Consider the following 21,008-nt stretch of genomic DNA (forward strand, 5'->3'; position numbering starts at 1 on the left):
TATATTTCTCTAGGCAATTTTCCCCATCAGCTCCCAGCTAAATCCCTCCTGGGTTTAAGCCGCATTACTGATTATTGGCCCCAGCATATTTTATCAGAATATAAGGCATTGAACGATGTTTAAATAAAGTAATAGAGAGAGAGAGATGCCATAATGAGGGCCTCCGCTCATGCACAGGCGAGGGGCAGCTTCACCACAAAGTACAGTCCCCACCTTGCCCTACCAATGACCTCCATGCTGACCTGCAGAGACCACTGTCTCAAGGGGTGACAGACAATTTAGTCCTTTATCCTTTTGTCATTGGAAACGACTCCACTGCCATAAATTTTAATCAAGTCAAACTGGATGGCAATTTAAAAAAAAAAAAAAAAAGTCTAATGCATGTTTCCATGAGAAAGACAACAGAAAGGAAAGGGAAAGAAAACCCTTATAGATAGTGCAGCATTTTCTGGCTAGGAGGAATCACTGGCCCAACTTTCCACCCTTTTGCAATAGTTCATAGATAAATGATGCTGAAAATACTCACCCTTCCAAGTATCATTGCATGCAATTTCTTTTAACCTAGAAAAAAACCCACTATCCTAAGAGAAGACCAACACCAATTTTTATTTCAGATAAAATGTTTATCAATGGGGAGCTGTTTGCTTGCTTGTTTATGTCTTGGCTCAAGGCTTTCGAGATGTGTGCCCAGTTTCTGTGTGGTGTGGTGCCCCTAAGAAGTAAGCCACAGAGACTGCCCCAGCCACCCGAGGTAACTGGGACTTGAGAAAAGCAATCATGAGGCTTAACTTGAAACAATAAAAAATATTCCCGGGAGGAAGACTGTTAATAAATCACCTCTCGAATTTCAAATAGTATGAGAAAAAATATTTAGGGCATGGTTTGCACTGTCTCACTTCTTCTGCTGAGACTGCACGGGAAAACTTGCGTGCAGATCTTTTTTGAGGGATATATATTATTTTTATCCTTTCTGGGGCCATTTTCCTCACCAAGTTGTTGAGGCTGCCATTTGAATTGCAGCATTCGACTTGGCTGAACGTGGAACACTGAATTCTTGATGGGCGTAACTAAAAACGAAGCACCACACTGACACAAGCTCTCTGTGAATGTCACTGGAGAAACACAGCCTCCTTTTCCCTCTGAGGTCGTTTGCCAAAGGCCAGTTTGGAGAATGGTCTCGAATATGTACATCACTCATCACATATTAAATGACTGGCCCTGTCTGGCATCACTCATCTGATCACGCAGCTGAAACCCAGTGAGACACAGAGCCCGATTCTCTGATAAAACCCCCTGACATGCAAGCCTTTTCGGCTCCACACTGTTTCCCACTGCTCGGAGCTTCGCCTAATACAGTCATGAGCTGAAAAAGGAAGTTATTCCACAGGCTTTCCAGGAATCAGTAATGCACCCCTTGATGACATCACAGACAGCGAGCTAACCACACGTTCCTCAACAAAATGTGGACTCGTCTCTCCAAAGTGTACTTTAGTTGCCACGGCTGTTCAAGTTAAGCAAAACATGATCTCGGATGTAATTACTTTATAAAACACAAGGGCCCCTTTCAGAACTTTCTCCTTAGGCTTCTGGTTTCTCCTTCTGGTGCTCTGAGCTGCTCAGAGCCCTGAAACATTCTGCACAGTATCTTTCCCTTTGGATGCTGCTAAGTGCAGAGGCGCAATTTAAGGAGAGGCATAAAAGACCCAGGGCTTCCTGGAATTTCCTTTGTTTATCCATAGAGGGCATCAGGATCAGCCTTTCTCCCATAGTTTTGGGCCGAAGGGGTCCTACTGTGAGAGAAACAGACTTGTCCTCTGGGTTGCTAATTTCAACAAGACACAGACGGGGGACTAAGCGCCAAAGAGATCCATTTATCCTGAAATTTCAGCTACAATAAAAATCAGAACCCTTCTTGTCCCCCGTGGCCAGGAAAGGTCCCTCCACAAAAGTACACACAGCAAGATGCACCGTTTGCTTCCACCTGCTCCTGTCATGACAGAAGCTCCATTTTCAAAACCGCAACGCACATGCTCTCGGAATCTTGCTTTGAGAGAGGACGTCAGAACAGCATCGTTCAGAGATAAACCTGGACGCCCTCCCTGCGTGATTCGGGAGGAAGGAAATTCCTCCTTTTACCAGGTAAAGACCATAAGCACAGCTACACAGAAAAACAAAAGGCGTGAACATACTCCGGTCAAAGAAAATAATGGTTCATTAGATGATTACTGGTTAAGCGTTGCCAACGTTGCTAAAAATTCTGAGAGAATGACTCTAGAAAGTCGCAGCCAGTTCCATGAACTAGAATTCCTAATGCCGCAGCCCCAATACCGCTAAGCGGTGAAAGCCTAACAGACCCCGGGGCCGAGGAAATCTTGAAGAACATCGGGGTTCCTCCCTTTTGGGGGGCGCTTTCTCTTGTGTCTGTCTCACCCTGTCTTCAATTTTGTTTCTTAAGTTTTTCAAAACTGCTCTGCTACTGATGTCTTCTTTGCCTCATTGGAAACTGGAAAATAGTCCCACTGTGTTTGAAAAGCCCTCTAGAGACCCCCAAAAAATTAAGGGAATAAATAAGAAATAGTAGGTATGAGACGCAGGTTCTGAGGGCTTCTCTCTCGCCAGTTCAGGTGAGCATATGCCAAAGCAAAGACGGACACCTTCTAAAACCCACCGACCTTTCTAAGCTACACCACGACGCCTTAGTTTACCCCGTAAAGAGTCCACTTAAGCTATATTTTCAAAGAACTCTGAATTCAAATTTCTCTGAGTTCCCCTTGGACTTCTCTTTTTTTAAGCTGATGTCTCTACACATGCCCATCAGTAAGAGGTGACATAACAAATCTCTGGCAGTTTTCGACACTGGAAAATCTAAACAGATGTTGAGGTGCCAAATTAATTACCCTTCCATTGGTTTACTCGGGGGAAGAACGGGGTTTTAAGGCAAACTCTACAAAAAGCATTCATTTTGGAAAATGCCCGCCAAGTTTAGTAACCCACAGTCCATTCTCTGCAGTTATGTTGAATTCACAATTGATTACTTCTTAAAAGTCAAAGTGCCCAGTGTTAGCATTCAGCATCAAAGAGGCTAGAGCATGGCTTCTGCCTTTCTGTCATTTACGAGTCCATCTGACTTCTCTCACTAACCCCTTGAAATGAAATGAGTGTTTTAGGACATAACTCTTCCCACACAGATAAAAACTTAGACAACAACAAAATATTTCTTTAGAGTGAAAACGCTAAAACCTTAATGCCTAGGTATGGAAAATTAACGTCAGAGGTGGAACTGCTGCCTTTCGAAGAAAAAGAGTAACACAACAAAATTCCTTGCAACTGGAAGCGGTTACGCTCTTAACTATAGGACAGTGTTTTTACCAATGGAACACTGGATACAGAAAGTTTCTCTGCCACACTCCTCTAAAGTTGGATCATTTAAAATCAGAGGACAGCTCCCTGTTGAAGCTGGCCTAGAGCTACCACACTGTCCAAGTCGCTTTCTGTCCATAGGGTTTTGTTTTTGTTTTTGTTTTGTTAAGCTTATCTTTTTAACTGAATGAATGGCTTCCTTAATAAAGCAGTCTATGCAACGATGCTGTGCTTCTTTCAAGTTCAGACGCACGATTAACCTGAGCTCAAGCAGTTTTCTGTCTAATAAATGCACACACATCCATACTGAGATGTGAGGGTGTGTGTATATATATTTAAGTACATATACATCAGGTAAACATATATATATGCACAGGTTAGTATGTCATATATGTGCATACCTAACACACAGATTCAGTCTTATAAGCTTATGGATACCAGAAAACAATTAAAAGCACGTGCTTCAGGAGCAACTGTTCTGAAAGCCTCCTGTCATTCTATCCCGTAAGCGCCCCTCCAGCGGGGACATCTACCCTCCATCCGTCAGTCACGCGCCTCCCCAGCCTGCTCCCCTTCTGATTAGAGATCACAGTTGCCTGAGTTGGCTTACAGAGTGTCATCTGTTTGAATGACAGATGTCTTTGCTGGAGTGGCACTCCGCTTGTTCCTGTTTTGTTTATGAAACAAAGATTTCTAACAGGATCGGGCTGCCTCCACACTTAGGACGAGGCTATAAACTCTGGCCAGAGGGGAGAGGCAAAGGGGAGGGGCGCCAAGGACCTATTTTCTGTCCTCCTCTCCCCCCTCCCCCGTTTAAAAGAAGAGATAGCCATTCTGACTGCGATTATGAAATGTTTGTTCTTCGAGCACTTCCCGTAGCCACCTTTGTTTACCTGGCAGCGGACGCCGGTATTGATATTTTTCAGTTCCCCTCTCTGGTCTTTTGACTACAGATAATAACTCTTTACTCTCCTTCCCCTTAACAAAAGGCTGCGAAGCAACCCGAAACTGAGTCGATATTTATTCAATAAACGTTAACCAGTTCTCACAATGGAACTGATTTCCTGATGATACTACCATCTTCTTCTTCTTTTTCCCCCCAAATGATTTCTCGCCTGCGGACTCAAGCGAAATCTGACCAGTCCAAAGGCGCAGGAGGAAGTTCCTTGTTGGGAAAAGTTTGGAGGACACCCTCCCGGCCAGTGGGCCTCCGCCTGGGGGTGGGGGGGGTGGGCACCCAAGATGCCAAGGTCCTCTTTGGGTACTTGGAAGAAACTCGCACGAACAGCCCTGGGGTGGGGGGGGAGGGGGGTGCGGGTGCTCTTCTAGGCAACACGGTAGGAGCGAAATGAAACACCTAGACGGACTCACCCAAGAGCTTGCTGGGAGTGTCCTCGCTGTCATTGGATTCCACCGGCGCAAGCAGGGGCTCATTCAGCTCGCTGTCTGAAGTAGCAGCCTTGTCCTCACCTCCCAACTCTGCATTCATTTCACTCCGCACTGACAGCAAGGGCTTGCTGACTTGTCCAGCTATCATTGGATCCTAGGATGGGGAAAAGCGGGAAGGGAGGAAGACGAAGTGGCCGCTTTAGTGTGAGCGTGTCCTCGCTCCTCTCTCCCTCTCTCTCCCCACACACACCCTCTTCCTCTCTCCCTCTCTCTTATCTCTGCCTGCTCCCGCTGTTAGTGCTGGCTGCAGTCAAGTGAAGAGCTATTACAGAGCCGAGGAGTTCTCCATTACTCCCTCCCTATTAAAGCTCAACTAGCATGTGAGAGATGCAGGAGGCTTCCGAGAGAGGAGGGAAAAAAAAAAAAAACAAACTTCTTTGAAAGCAACCTAACCAACGCAGCTTTAATTGTGGGACGTGCTTTTGTGTGACTGTTTTTACACCTTGCGCCTCTTCAACGCAGTAAGGGGGGGGGGGAGAGAAAGAAAAAGAAAGGAAAGGAAGAAAGTGCGGGGTTGGTACTTTGGCCACAGACTCAAAAGGAAGGAGCACCCTACGGAGGAGCCAGGGGCTATTTTAGGAAGCCCTCTCCCTGGGGGAGAAGCAATTAAACCCGATCCCAGAGCAGAGAAAAGAGAGAGGGAGAAAGAGGCCCTCCGGAGGCTTTCGCTGGAATGAAAGAGACGTCTTATGTAAATGCCACCAGCGCCGCCGAAGTTGACTCCGCTGGTCCCAGATCCGACGGAAGCTGACCCCACCTCCGAAGAACATCTGAAAGCGAACCATACACGACAAAAAGACATGAACACGGGTTGACATTTTTTTAAAGGAATCGGAAAAATACTTACAAACTGTGTTCAATAGCTCGGATACCCAGAGCATCATACGCCCAGAGCATGAAAGAAAACAAAAAGCACCTCCGAAAAGGCAAACTTGACACCCCCCCAATAATGTAAATCTGCTTGATCTTCAGCTCATTAGGAAGGCATTTTAGGATCAGCAATGTTCTCCAAGTGTAGCCCTTTATTCCACTTGCCAACTAAGACGCATGATACTGTTGTGGCACAGATATCGGAGGCAGAGGGAAAGAAAAGCCAGAAGCGCCCTTTTTGCGTGATCTGGGAGCTATTTATTGCCAAGTTCATGCCTAAATGGTTCCTGAGCAGGAAACAGGTGACCAGCGCAGGAGCAGGTGTGGCGCAGATCCCCTGTCCCATCATGACATTGGTTGCGGTATGCCTGTGGTGATGGTTTTTTTTTTAATGTATTCATGCCTGAAAAGTGAATTTGATATGACACATGATAATCTATGAAAATGTTAATCAATACAAATAGTTTAAGCTGTCATCAAATGCACTTCTTTAGTCAATACTCATACCATGGAAAACAATGTCACTGTCACCAGGGCTTAATTTGCACAGCACTTAAATATTGGACTCTGTGCATCAATGCACTTCTTCTTCAAATACTGGAGGTAAACACATTTTCTCCCTATTTAAGGCTGGAGCACTCAGCGCGCATTTAGCTGAGCCGAGTCCTCCCTTTTGAATATACCTTGATAGGTCCACTGGAGGGCAAAATTAATACTTAATTGAATCTCACAGTCATCAAAATAATCAATACTTTTTTATTATTTATTCTTTACAGTCTGTTGACTGTTTCAAACCTCTGAGGGACTGGTGGAAAGGATTCATGGCTTTGAAACACTGTCATTTAACAAGGTAATTTTCAGTGGGGCATTAGGGGTTGTGAAACATATAATAAAGCAAAAATGGTGGCTTATAATAGGAAGAAAGAAAAGAATTATATTTCTGCCATCTAACAAAACAGGATAAATAAAAAAGCAAGTGCAGAGAGAGATGGAGAAAGGAGGGGGAGGGGGGGCGGGGGGGAAGCCTGGCTTTGAAGGGTTTTATCATATCAAGAGCAGAGCCGAGCTTTCATAATGCTGACATTTCTCATCCTGACAATCCTAAACAAGTGGAAAGGATGAGATCGCAGATATCATCTTTCATCACATCCCCCAGCCTAAGAACCAACATGACAGCTTCTCCCCTTTACACTGTTAATTACTAAATAAAATACTCCTCTCTGTCAGCATCCGATTATTGCAGATAGCAACCGCAAACGTTTCTCCATTGTCTCCCCCTCCCTGCCCCTCGGAAACGGGGAGACCTACCTTGAACTCCTTAGGAAATAAATTAGGCTTGTCTCGCCATATTGTAAATATTTGAAAAGTAATCAATGTCATCCATGCGGTCGACGAGGGGTATTGTCAGCCCAAATTTGCCGGGGACAGATTAGCATTTCATTGACTGTCTTTGGAGGCTGAGGTTTGGAGGGCTGGACAATGGGGGTGGGTGGGGGCGAGATGGGGCAGGCCGCGGGAGAGGAGACACAGAATTCTCCCAGTGGCCCCCGTTTCTTTCCCAGGGATCGAAGAACGAGCACGTGTTTGGACTGTGATCCGGTTCGGTTCGTGGAGCGGGGCGAGGTAGGGAAGGGACCATCGCTTGACCTCCCAGCTTCACGGGAAGCAAAGGCCCCCGGTCTAAATTCCAGGACCCTCCTTTTACTTTCTAAAAGGTTACGTCCTCAATCTCTCCGCTCCAAAGGAGGGGGTGTGATGTATGCCCTCAGGGCACCCAGTCCCTGGGGTCACACTGCTTTGACCATCTTGGAAGCCGGTGGTGAAGGCAGACTTGCGTTTGGAACGCGTTCCCACCCTCGTGATAAGCCAAACGTGGTGAGTCATGTATCAGCGAGAATCCGGGCAGACGGAATAGACTTAGTCTAGCCCTGCTTTCTTTGTGCATGGTCGAACTGAACCCCGAATCCCACAGAGGAGCTGAGATGCAGCTGCTGGGTTCAAGTGCACTTAAACCTTTGAGATGTTCAGTCTGGCTGACGTGTGCAACGCATGTGCTGGCAGATGGTGTATATTCACTGACCATTAGCTCTGCTTCTTTAAATTCCTTTTATGTATCTCATCCATGGCTAGTTTTCCCAACTAGTGCCCCGCAGTGACTTGAGCTTCAAAAATTCACTAGTTTGTCACTCAGGGGCTCATCTGGTTTTCCATGACACAGCTGTATCCCACATACGTATGGCCACGACATGGTTAAACAGCAGACCCCCAGCGAGGCAGAGAGCAGAGAGCTTTTAATCACAGCTGCAGCCACTGGGGGGTCCATCTGAAAATGTGTCACAAGCAGTAGCCACTGAGTACCATCTTACAAATGATGGGGCATAACTCTGTCAAGCAGCACTTGCCTTGGAAGCCGTTCTCTTCCTGCCAAAAGCCATGGCAGCCTGTAAACTCCCTTCTCCCTGCAGAAGGAAAGGATTTCCAACCTAGACCTACGTGGGTGCTCGCAGGAAAGTAGGAGAGTTACAACTCCAAGATGTACAAGGATCTCTGCAGCAGCAAACAGGAACAGAAAGAGTGAGTAAGCCAAAAAAAAAGAGAGAGAGAGAGAGAGAGAGAGAGAGTTGGAGAAGAGACTTCTGAAAATCTGAAACTGTCACAAGGAGCGCTGAGGAAGTTGGGACTTCCCTGCGGTGTGTTAATTAGCCCTGATCCCCAGCGAGGGACTGGTCCAAGATGGGACAGTGGCAAGTATGAACAAGGATAGGACATGCCTGTGCCAATGCAGGATACTCCCAAGGGTCACAAGAGACCCAAGAGCCAGATGCTAAAAAAGAAGAAATATGGGACATAAACCGTCTTAGCAAAATCTCACAAAAATTCTCACTACGTCCTATAATGAAAGGACTGCAGTCAACATCAGAAGCACACGGGAATTATTCACACGTCCTCTGGGCAAAATGTTAAAAAATAAAAATAAAAATGTTGTGGTGTGGTGGAAACGAATCCGACGAGGAACCACGGGGTTGTGGGTTCGATCCCTGGCCTCGCTCAGGGGGTTAAGGATCCAGCGCGGCCGTGAGCTGTGGTGTGGGTCCCACATGCAGCTCGGGATTCCGCATGGCTGTGGCTGTGGTGTAGGCTGGCGGCTTCAGCTCCCTTAGACCCCTAGTCTGGGAACGGCCATGGGTGCGGCCCTAAACAGACCAAAAAAAAAAAAAAAAAAAAAAAAAAAAAAAAGAATAAAAATGAGGGCGGGAATTAGAAGGTTGGGATTAACATATACATTGTAAATCAAGTATACGTCAATAAAAAGGTTTTTAAAAATATTAAAAATGAGGGGGTTCCTGCTGCGGTGAAGTGGCTTAAGAATCCAACTGCATAAAATAAAAGCAAAAATTTAAAAATAAAAAAATAGTAAATAAATAAAAATAAAATAAAAAGGAATTCCCGTTGTGGCTCAGCGGTAATGAACCTGACTGACATCCACGAGGACGTGGGTTCGATCCCTGGCCTCACTCAGTGGGTTAAGGATCTGACGTTGCCATGAGCTGTGGTTTAGGTCGCAGACACAGCTCGGATCTGGCATTGCCGTGGCTGTGGTGTAGGCCGGCAGCTGCAGCTCAGATTCGCCCCCTAGCCCAGGAACTTCCATAAGCCTCAGGTGGGGCCCCAAAAATAAAAAAATAAAAAAAGAATCGGACTGCAGAGGCTGGGGTCACTGTGAAAGCGTGATCGAGATCCCTGGCCCAGCACAGTGGGTTAAGGGATCCAGCGTAGCTGCCTCGGGTGCCACCAAAAAGAAAAGAAAAACAGGTCACATGTATCGAATGCCTTTGCCAATAGATACTTTTAATGTCCCTCAGTCTATGCAAAGTATTCACCCCATTTTAGGAATAATAGATGGGAACTCAGAGAGGCTAGGTGAGTACCCCAAAGCCACACAGCTACTAAGTGGTGAAGCTGTATTCTGAATCCCAGTAGGTTCGTCTCCAAGGGTGAGCACCTCTTAGACAGCACCCTCTACTGGGTGACAAACCGAGGCTCACGGACCGGGTAACTCAGAACTCGCATTGCAGGCTGTGAGGCGTGTCAAACCCTGGACGACTGACTCCCACAGCACGCTGTGTGTTGCCCCTTCTTCCTCTGAGACTCTAGGAATGAAACACCTCTCTGTCTGATGCTGCCTGGGTGAAATCCACGACGAGACAGCAACTGGCAGACAGGGCATCAGACAGTGGCAAACATGCAGGCTCGTGTTCAGGTCAAGCTCTGCCTAAGCTTAGGATCACCTAACCATTTTCATCCTCAGTTTTCTCATCCGGAAAATGAAAAGGCTGGAATAAAACGGATTTTCCAAAGTGCACGCCACAGGAGACCGGTCCTCAAAGAGAGGCGACAACAAGGGAGTTTGGAGATGACGGGAAAACTTCAGCACAGGGGAAACACAGCCAAAAAGTCTCCCAGGAGAGAACCCAGGGCAACGCCGCTTGAGCCAGCATTTCCCCGCGTTATCTGACCCTGGAAGACTTTTCCTGAAGGTCTTCATCACGTCACCTGGCGGGTGGAGTCCTCCTTGAGGCAATTTGGAATGTGGCCGCCCAGATCACAGCTCGTGGAAATCGCAGCTCTGACTTTTAGCCACTCTACACCCATGGGCTAGAGGCGTTAACACGTACACACCTGTCCACGCTTCTCACACTCTTTCACCTTATTAATATTCCTTTGCTTGTTCATTTACAGTTAGACACAGCTTAGTATATACCAGCTCTAGTCTCATCATTTGCTAATTCCTGACACCTTTTAAGTAAGTGTTTATTAAGAGAGACGGTACGTGTGGAGAAAGCACAGGCAGGCCTGGGAGTGGGGTGGAGAGACAGACAGACAGACAAAGGAACAGACAGAGAGAAAGAGGGGGCATAAATAAGTATGTCCCTGTGTATTTCTGTGGCTATAGAGCCCTGTGCAAAGGGAAGACTTCAACGTGGGTTTTCCGCAGGCTGTTCAAAAGAATGCCAGATAAACAAAGACACGATTCAGTTAAAGGCCTTCCGTAATTTAACCAAGAGGTCTGTGAGCCAAATCACTCTCGTCCGATAGTCAGAGAAACTAAGGATGGCGAGACCGTTAGCTCCGCAGAGCGCCTGTGTCCAGCGGCAGCCACACGACAGAAACGCCCTCGCGGGCGACACTGAGCTTGAACCCAAGTCCAGGTGTCTTATGTACAAACAAACCGGCTGTGACGCAGGCCCTCAGAACAGCTTTGAGGAAGATGCGAAGAAGATACGCGGGCAGCTTGAGATGTTGAGGAAGCAAGTGCACTGGAGGGCAAAGCGCCCGAGGAGGGCAACCTACACTCAGTACATCTGTCTCTAGAATTCAACAGAAAATTACATCATTTGTAAAGGAAAACAAGATGGGGGGGGGGGAATTTGGATTCTCCCCCCACCTTAAAATGCCGCATTTCAACTTAGGGAACAGTAGAAACGCATCACCTACAGCTGATTTAAGATGCAAAGACAGTATCCCGTTTTGTATTTAATTTCTCCCGCTGAGAAGAAGTAAAAATCAACATCACAAATGAACAAAAAGGAAGAAAGTAGCCCTTCGTGGGCTGGGAGAAAATGAACCTTCCAAGTGTGAAATCTGTTATCATAGTCATGAAAAAATTTTTTTTCTCTTTAACTAATTACCAATTATTAAGGTGAAGTTAGTTCTCAATATGAAATTTAATGTCCTAAAAAAGGTTTCCCCCAGGAGTTCCCTTTGTGGCTCAGTGGAAACGAACCTGACTGGTATCCATGAGGGCACAGGTTCAATCCCTGGCCTCGCTCAGGGGGTTAAGAACTCAGGGTTACTGTGAGCTGTGGTGTAGGTCGCAGATGCTGCTCGGATCTGGCATTGCTATGGCTGTGGTGTGGGTCAGTGGCTACAGCTCAGGATCGCCCCCTAGCCTGGGAACCTCCATATGCCATGAGTGAGGCTCTAAAAAAAACAAAAGAAAAGCTTCCCCGCAAAGCCACAAAGAATTTACCATTCAACACTTCCTCCTTCTATCAGCAAGCTTTAAAAAGATATTCTGTTTGACTTTTAGAAATAAGACCATAGTGTGTTTTAAGTGTTTTCTATTGATGTCTATTTATCAATTTATTTATTTTGATATATAAATGTACACACATTTGAAAATTGACGACTATCACAAGACATTAAAAATGCCATAAATTTACCCACCACTGAGTGTTTTCTTTTGACTGTCACTTCGGAGACTGCCAACAAAACTTGTTTTGCGGAAAAACAGAAAATGCCACATTTTTTAGCAAAGACTCAGCAGACAAAAGTTTGCATTACAGAAAACGGAATTCCAAAGCTCAAACATATACACCTGCAACTGTCCCAAACAGATTCCAGAGCGACGTGGTGACCCCAACCTCAATGGCCGTCTTCAACCTAATATTCCCAACAATTATTTCTTTCTCATCTCTCCAATTTTAGGTAGTGTGGCTACCATTTTCTTTTACCCTCTCCCGTAATTAAGATGAATGTTGTGTGAATATCAGCAGGACATTCAGAAGTCAAAACACAGGCTGGGTTTCGGGGAGTGACGTACAGAAACGCCAGGAGACCTCACCTGCGGACCTGACGGTGAGTCAGCATCTCTTCTTCCATCTTGGAGTCTTTTTTGGTTTGTTTTTTATCTGTTTAGGGCTGCACCCGTGGCATATGGAAGTTTCCAGGCTAGGGGCAGAGTTGGAGCTGTTGCTGCCGGCCTACACCGCAGCCGCAGCCGCAGCCACTCCAGATCTGAGCTGAGTCTGAAACATACACCACGGTCCAGGGGCTGGCATTTAATCCAGAAGTGCCCACTCCAGGCGTGGCCACCACAAATCCCACAGCTACCTCTGTTCACTAGCCTGCACTTTGCTAATTTGTTCAGATTGTATTCATCTTGAAGCTGCTGATGAGCATTAATGGAGGTTAGAAATGAATTCTCCTTGGGTCAAATTAGCCGTATTCAGGACTTACGTATTGGCTAAAATATCTTGAAGATGCTCCCCTTCCTGGCCAGAGAATATAAAGAATCTAGCGAGTCCTATCACCTATGCTCTTGGCCTCAGGCACGATCCCCAAACTGTCCCGTGTCCATCTTCGGGTCAGAGAATTTGAGTTGTCTAATGCTACTGTGAGGGAAACACACCCTGTTTCTAGAATCTAGCCACTTCAGGTCTTAATGAACCTTCCATACCAGGTTGCTGGGTTCACCCAAAATGACAAAGATCAACTCTAACAAGCTCACAAACAGTTTGAACAAACTGTTTTAGAATAACTAATAATTGGGGGATAATAATATTTGGGGATAATTAATAAATATCTTGTATGTACGGCAGCTTTTAGTCTCAGAGCTTGTTTTTCTTATAACCAGGTAGCGAGGTTTGGGGGGTGTAGGAAAGTTCTCCTCCACTTCTAATCATTACTGACTATCATTATCTACCCAAAAGAACTCAGTAATTGTACAAATAAAATCTGGCTTAGCATTAGGGAATACGGTATGGAAGTTCTTCAAAACACTAAAACCGGTGTTGCTGTATGATCCAGCAATTCCGCTCCTGAGCCTATACCCAGACAAAACTCTAATGTGGAAAGACACATGCACCCCCATATTCACAGCAGCACTGTTTACAACAGCCTGGACGTGGAAACGACCTAAATGTCCATCAACAGGTGAATGGATAAAGAAGGTGCAGTACAGATATACATTGGAATATTACTTAGCCATAAAAAAGAATTAAATAATGCAATTTGCAGCTACGTGGATGGACTTAGAGATGATCGTACTAAGGGAAGTAAATCAGAAAGAGAAAGACCAGTACTGTACGATATCACTTATATGTGGAATCTGAAATACAGCACCAGGGAACTTATCTATGAAACAGAAACAAACTCACATAGAGAATAGACTTTTGGTTGCCGGGGGAATGATTGGGAGTTTGGGACTATTTAATGGATAAACAACAAGGTCCTACTCTATAGCCCAGGGGGCAATATTCGATATTCTGTGATAAACTGTAATGGAAAAGAATACAAAAAATAATATATAGATGTGTGTATAACTGAGTCACTTTGCTGAACAGCAGAAGCTAAACACAACACTGTATCTTTAAAAAAAAAAAAAGTCTTGCTGAGGCCATTGCCACACAACCCACTATGCTGGGTGATGACACCATGTCTTAGGGGGCAGGCGAGATCATTTACAGAATGAAATAGGGTCCAGAACACCTGTGCACAAAACTCCCTGAGCAAATTACACTACTTGTTACCTCCACCAATCCCCCAACAGTCTATCTTGGGGAGATTTAGCTGGGCAAACACCCAGAATCATAAAATAAGATTGCAAAGTATCTGATTTGCTTTGGTGTCAGAGGGTGGGATTTCATTTTGTCCACATGGGCACAGCGGAAAAGTCTTCAGGTTTTTTGTTGAGGTGAGTTGAACCTCAGTGAAACGTACGTCTCCTTCTCCCCCGTCAGTTGCCACCTAGGGCTTCTATCTTCCTCCAAGTCCCACCATGAGTGCCATGGCCTCTTGACTCTGCCAATGCTACAGAGAAACTCCAATTAAAGACCAGAGCATCAGACACAGCTGTATTTAAACACAAACAAGCACACAAACAGGCAAAAGAGCCCATCAAGCTAAGATGAAATAACAACATCCTAATCAACCCAACAGCAGTCTGCTCGTTCTGGGTTTCTGCAAAGCATCTAGCGTGCAAATAGACACACCTCTTCTAGCTCATTACCTGAAACCTCTATAGCTCCTTTGCCCCCAGGAGGTTGAAATGACTGTATGGGCGATGCTTCATGTATACTTATCTGGGAAGAAAGGGAGACACTGGTATTGACAACCTAATAGCACCATCAATTCAATTTCCTGCTGCCTTTGTGAAAAAGCATCAATAAGAGTTCAATCCAGGCTCGTCTGGATCTGGTCTTTGGGTAATGGGGTTACACAGCAGTATCGACATTGCAAGCACATACCCTATATTCATACATTCTTTATAATCCGATGGCTTCAACTAGGTATCAGAATTTAATCAGGAAACGACTCAGATTAAAGTGGACTTGCATTTAGAGATTTGAATATGTAGTTACTAAGGAGTTACAAAGAAAAAAAATCTTATCTCTGTCCTAAAAATACTTACTTTCCATCATCTTAAAAATTCTAATATATTTGTAAACGTCTGCAAAAGTGGATGCTATAGCTGTTTCACTCGCAGCACATTAGAAATATTTTATTACACATGTTTTATTACAAATGGAAAGACCTAGTCTCCAGTCTCAAGAGTTTTCAAATTGAGCACTGATCTGAGAAGCCCTAAAGTTTTTAGGGAGGTACCTCCAGGACCTCCAAGGAGGCAGGAGGTCCAAAGTGCCCACTCCCAGGTTTTAACACCATGTTGGCTTCTCGCATCTATTCTGTATGGAGTCTTCAGTGCACTTGAAAGTGTTTCATGGGTCTGCCCACGTTACACATTTGCAGTGCGTCACAGAGGCAATAAAATCATGACAGGTTTGCGGCTGGTTAATCACTTACTTTTCCAAAAGACGGAAGCATCCTATGCTACAGCTGAGATGTTGGGGTGCTCTGTGGGCAGACATGGCTCAGAATCCCCAAGATGGGGGTCCCCGTACGGTGTCTGATACAACAACAGGCTCTCAATAAATGGGTTTTGAGTCATTCATTGGTTGATTGCGAGGAGAAACGAAGGAAGGAAGGAGAGAAGGAGGGAAGGGGGAGGGAGGTTAAGGGCAAGGATTGTCCTGGATTAACATTTTTAATATTTTAAACATATATTCAGTCATGTCTGACATTTTTTTAATGACAGTTGATTTGCAATGTTCGGTCAATTTCGGCTACATAGCAAACTGATTCAGTCATACGCACACACACATACACACACACATTCTTTTCCTCCTATTTTTTGTGGTGTGAAACTAAGGCCTGACTTGGCTGTCTTACTTGTCTGCCATCCACACACACTGACCCACATTCTGCTTCCAGAAATGGGAGTGTGCTTTTGCGTGATTGTGTTACTTTGTTTTACTGTAAGACAAAGTGGAAGAATGCAACAGCAGCCCTGAAAAGGAAGAGGAAGATTTTCTTTCTCTTTAGGACTGAGGTTGAAGGGGCCAAAAGCTACCTGCGGTCTGGGGGATAAGCTCAGCCACGCAGAGGCATCAGCGCTGGACTCAGGCGGCCCCGGGGAGGACGTGGCCAGCGCAGCCCAGGCCTTAGCCTCCCAGCCTCCCGCTCGGCCTGGCGAATCTCCCTCCGACCCTGTCGCTACACCATTCGCTCTGGTTCCCAGTGCCCTCATGGTCCTGCAGGAGCAATAGCGGCAAGCACTCGCAGCGCGTTAGAAATATTTGATTACAAATGTTCTAAATCTGTCATTTTTCTCAGACGCAAATATTCGTTTAAATGAACAGTACATTAAATATGCACACCGAATTCTATTTTCCCACTCTGAATAGCAAAAGACAGCTGAGGAGAAAAACTTCCTATTCAACAGCATCCAGATCCCAGAAGTTTCAAATTTCCATAAATAAATAGAAATATCCATTCTGCCCCCTGCTGACAGACTAACATTCCTAAAAATCCAGTGTGAAGCTTGAAGGTTCAGCACTACCTCCCGGTGCTGCCTGAGATGCCAGCCCCTCCCCATGTGGCTGGGTCTTGCTTTTCTCTGGCTGCGGAGGACGGCTGGGCGATGCACAGCCATACAATACGCTACTCACATTTTTATAATGACGGCAAACCTACTGAGGTGATCTTCTGGGAGGTGGTGATGAAGTCGCTGGGGCTGTCCGGTCGGATTTGCACAGAGATGCTCTCTGACTCTGGCCAGCCTCGCCGGGATCTCGAATGTCCACAGGCCACGGTGCCAGGGTGAGAACTCGGGCTCTGGAGCCAGAGAGCCGGTGCCCAGGCCTGGGTCACTTTCTACTCACGGCAGGGCCTGCGCAAGGACCGTGCTACGCCTCTCCGAGCCCCCGTTTCCCAGAGAGGAACTGGCAGTGATAACGGAAGGTGCCTCGTGGGCTAGCTTTGCAGATGCAGTGCATGATTCCCAGACGGTGCTTGCAAGAGGCCAAGTGAACAGCGCTCGAGAGAGGAACACACTGGCCTGCGTCTGAGACTCGCCTGGCAAAAGGTGTAAATATGCGTGCCTCTTGTCTTGGACAAACTTGGCCCGGTTCACCCGACGTTTAAAGGGGTTCACGACGCATGTCCTGTCTCCCGACACACACCAAGTCAGCGAGCACCACGAGGAGCAGGGCCTGGCTTTGCATCTCCCTTCGCGAAACTGTAGGATGGTGCTTGGCACAGAATGAGCCCTCACTAAATGTCCACTGATTTTATCTGAACAATAAAAAGAAGACTTGATGGCGCTAAAGGGTGGGAGAAAGACCCCAAATCCCTTCTATTTTTGAAAACTTTGATGTCCTCTGAGAAGGAATTTGCATGATAAATCCCAAGGCCTTCTTGTTTGAAGGTGGGGGGGCCCTGTCCATTCTGCGGAATTGTACCCCTGAGTTAAAAGGTATCTGGCTTTTAATTTTCCAAGATTTAGCCACGTTCTCTAAAGGAGCCATTCTATTTCTGCTCCAAAAGGCCACCGTCTAATTGATTTCACCAAGACGTGCTTCCCTCTCCTCTCCCGGCCTCGCGAAGGGCAACGGCACAGGCTGGACACGCACAACACGGGGCTGCGCCCTCGTCCCCTCCCGGCCTTTCCCGCAGTCCCGGCGGCTTTCTCTGGGCCAACCCGGCGCCTGTGGAGCCCGCCTCGCCACCTGCCTGGGTCTGCGCAGGCCACCTCTAGCCCCAGCTGCTCGCTTTCCCTCCTGCGCCTGTGATCCGCTCTCCTTTAATATTCCAAGGGTGACCCTTGACTGTCCTTTGAATGCTGCTCCAATTCAAAAGGCTTCTGAGCTTTTAAGACGAGCAGAGATAACATAATTCCAAGGAGCCAGGGGTGGGGAGAGAGGGAGAATGCGATTGGAAAGATGAGCTCAATCTTCTCATTCCTGGGGACGTGCGTCTCACAAACACGTGAACTGGGAGGTTTGTTTTTGTATGGATTCTCTCCCCGCCCCCCTCAGCTATCTTATTAAATATTTGTTTCCAATCCCAACCATAAAAAGAGACTTAACGAAATATGTCTCAAAATCTCCAGCCTTTGAAATCGAGGGCAATTTTAAAGCAAGGCTGGCTTTTGTTAATATTTATTTATGTCCCCTTTAGTTGGCATGATTGGGGATGGCTCTGAATCGGGGTCTAGTTAAGTCAAAAACTGAGAGTTCCCATCGTGGCTCAGCAGAAACAAATCTGACTAGCATCCATGAGGACGCAGGTTCGATCCCTGGCCTTGTTCAGTGGGTTAAGGATCATGCATTGCCGTGAGCTGTGGTGTAGGTCACAGATGCTGCTTGGATCTGGTGTAGCTGAGGCTGTGGCATAGGCCAGCAGTTACAGCTCCAATTCGAGCCCTAGCCTGGGAACCTCCACATGCCTCATGCCCAGCCCTAACAAAAAAAAAAAAAAAAAAAAAAAAAAAAAGACAAAACGGATACAATTTAACAAAGATTTCTTTGACAGCCTACTGAGTAGGAGGTGTCATGCCAGGGATGATGGGGAATGTGAGGATGGAGAAACATTTGCTATCATCAAAAATTCCACCATCTACACACAGTAAAGGAACGGCACTCAGCACCTTCCAAAGCTTCCTACGCTTTTTCTTTCACAGGTGTAACACTTTATGGGCACCCCTTACCCTCCTTTTAGGTAAAATGCCAAGTAGACTGAGCAGGTGGATGCCATGCACACTTGCGGGTGTGCACGTGTGCACACACACATACACACGGCACCCTTTCTTTGAAGCATTATTTTAACATCGTTAAAAAGATGCGAACGAATAAACATGTTACTCTCTTCAGGGTGTTTTAAGGGGGTTTTCCAGGCTTAATTCCTTGCTTTAATCCTCAGCAGATGACCCACAATGAGGTAGCAACCTAGCCACCCCTGGGATCAGGAGCAGTCAAGGCCACGTTACCAAACGCAGCAGAGGAAGCATCGGAGTTGCTACTGTTTGTCACTGAGTATTTTTAAAGAATTCTTTCTGTAATATCCTCAAGCACCTACAGTAACGAGACGGGGTAATGTGCTGTCAAGAGGGAAACAGACCTGTTTTAAGCAAATCAGTAAGGCACACTCATAAAACCAAGAAAAACAGATGTGCTGAGGTCTTTACAAACAACTGGCTCTTCTCAGAGGTTCAGAAGCCTCTATCCCCCTTCCCACCCTCTACCATCACCTCGCTTAGACGAATGTTTCGTGATTAAAAATACACAATGCTAACTTGAGGCCGGCTGAATTACCCCGCATCTGTGAAAGTGGGCCCATCCCCATGACGTTAAGGCACCGCTGGCCCCCGAAATCTCAACCATCCATGTCTGGAATGCAGCCTCATGGCACAGTCCTCTTTCATTCTATTCCATGGAGCTTCAGCACCACTTCTCCCCACGCACCTGCATGTTGCCTGAGAAGTTTCCTGATTCTTTCCCAAAACCAACGAGAGGTGGACTATCGCTGAGTGTTCCTTTCTCACAGCTTCAGCCAGAAGAGCCCACATCTCTACTTTTCTCCATGCCCACTAGCAGATGGGTCCTGCTGGGAAGCCCTGCGGGATGTGTACTCTGCCTGCAAGCCTCACTCTTGGCTTCCAGATCTTGAGGGGCCACCTGCCGGCCGTCATTCCCTTAGCGTGTCCAGCAAAACTCTAATCACACCTGCTGAGAGCTCAGTTAAAAAAAAATCTGGAGAAAAATCACTTCGAACTGAAAACAAGCAGGAAAGTACATTCCAATTAGCACCAAAATCAACTAGGAAATGCATCCCCAAGTTTTTGATATAAAAATAGATGTAGTCAATTATAAGAGATTTTTAACAATTGAGTTTTTTAAAAATTCAGTGGAAAAGAGTTTGATGTGTTATTGCAGAAGGATTACTGGAGATTCTTTTCTCCTCATTTAACTCTGATGTTGGGAGTGTTTTTAATGCTATTGATTGATTGATTGATTGACTGACTGACTGCTTTTTAGGGCCGCACCCATAGCATATGGAAGTCCCCAGGCTAGGAGTCAAATGGGAGCATAGCCAACTGGCCTACACCACAGCCACAGCAACATGGGATCTGAGCCTTGTCTGTGACCTACACCACAGCTCACGGCAACACCGGATCCTTAACTCACTGAGCAAGGCCGGGGATCGAACCCACATCCTCACAGATCCTAGTCAGATTTGTTTCTGCTGAGCCACAATGGGAACCCCCTTTTTCATGCTATTTATTTATTCAACAAACAGGTATTGACTGAGTGCTACCTGTCAAGCCACCCAGGGTTCAAGGGGATGGGAACATATCACTGAGCACAAAAGGTCAAGGGCAGACCACTCTGCAGCTCTAATAACTTGGAGAGACTGACCACAGGCCGGTCGACAACTGAAGAAATGTCAGGACGTTGGGTAGTGACCAGCACCCTGGGCAGCAAGGAGGCAAAGTGACGGGGGAGGAGGAGTGTGTAACAAACGGGGTGTCAGAGAGGCCGCACAGACAAGGGACCTTTGAGCAGAGGCTGCCAGGAGCAAGAGGAGGGGCAGGGAGCCTCATAAGGGGAGGCTGATACAAAGACTCTGGCCTGGGAGCCTGTTTGGGGCCCTCTAGGGACCAGGAGGCTGAGGTGGCTAAAAGAGGAGTGAGTGAGCAGTGAGGCCAAAGAATTGGGTGCCAGAGAGATGGCCAAGGGTAAGATCAAGTGGGCTTTGGGGGGCCACTGGGGGACTTGGGGGACTTCGTTCCAAGCACAAGAGGGTTTTGAGCAAGAAGCAACAAGGTCTGACTCGGCCTTCAAAAGGCTGCTTTGTGGGGAGGCGAGAGCAAAGTATGCAGAGGACGCCTTGCAGTTTGGGTACCAGATAAGAACACTTCGTACAGCTTTCCTGAGACACAGGGATATGCAAAACCACAGGTATTTAAGGGAGACAATTTGCTAAGTCTGGACGTATGCACACAGGTGACGCCATCACAATAACATTCCATCACCTCTAAAAGTTTCCTCCTGCCTCCCATTTTTGGGTAAAAATTTAATTACAAATAAAAGATTACAAAAATATCTACTGTACCATATAAAAGGTGTTAGTTCTATGGAACCAGAAAACACTGCAATAACTCAAATCTTAGGAAAATACTAATTCCAGCCACAATTTTTTTCTTGCTA

The 21,008-nt window shown here is 46.3% G+C and overlaps 1 protein-coding gene across 3 annotated transcripts in view; it reads right to left on the bottom strand.

The window, feature by feature from the left end:
* The window catches only part of POU6F2 (POU class 6 homeobox 2), a 486,796-nt gene that overhangs the window by 389,493 nt on the left and 76,295 nt on the right, over positions 1-21,008 (bottom strand). For all 3 annotated transcript variants that reach the window (XM_021079083.1, XM_013985842.2, XM_021079084.1), the window contains exon 2: positions 4,732-4,903. In XM_021079083.1, the coding sequence (XP_020934742.1) occupies positions 4,732-4,903 (172 nt within the window). The remainder of the gene's footprint in view (positions 1-4,731; positions 4,904-21,008) is intronic.

This window comes from Sus scrofa, chromosome 18 (assembly GCF_000003025.6).
Source record: "Sus scrofa isolate TJ Tabasco breed Duroc chromosome 18, Sscrofa11.1, whole genome shotgun sequence".
NCBI classification, from domain to species: Eukaryota; Metazoa; Chordata; class Mammalia; order Artiodactyla; family Suidae; genus Sus; species Sus scrofa.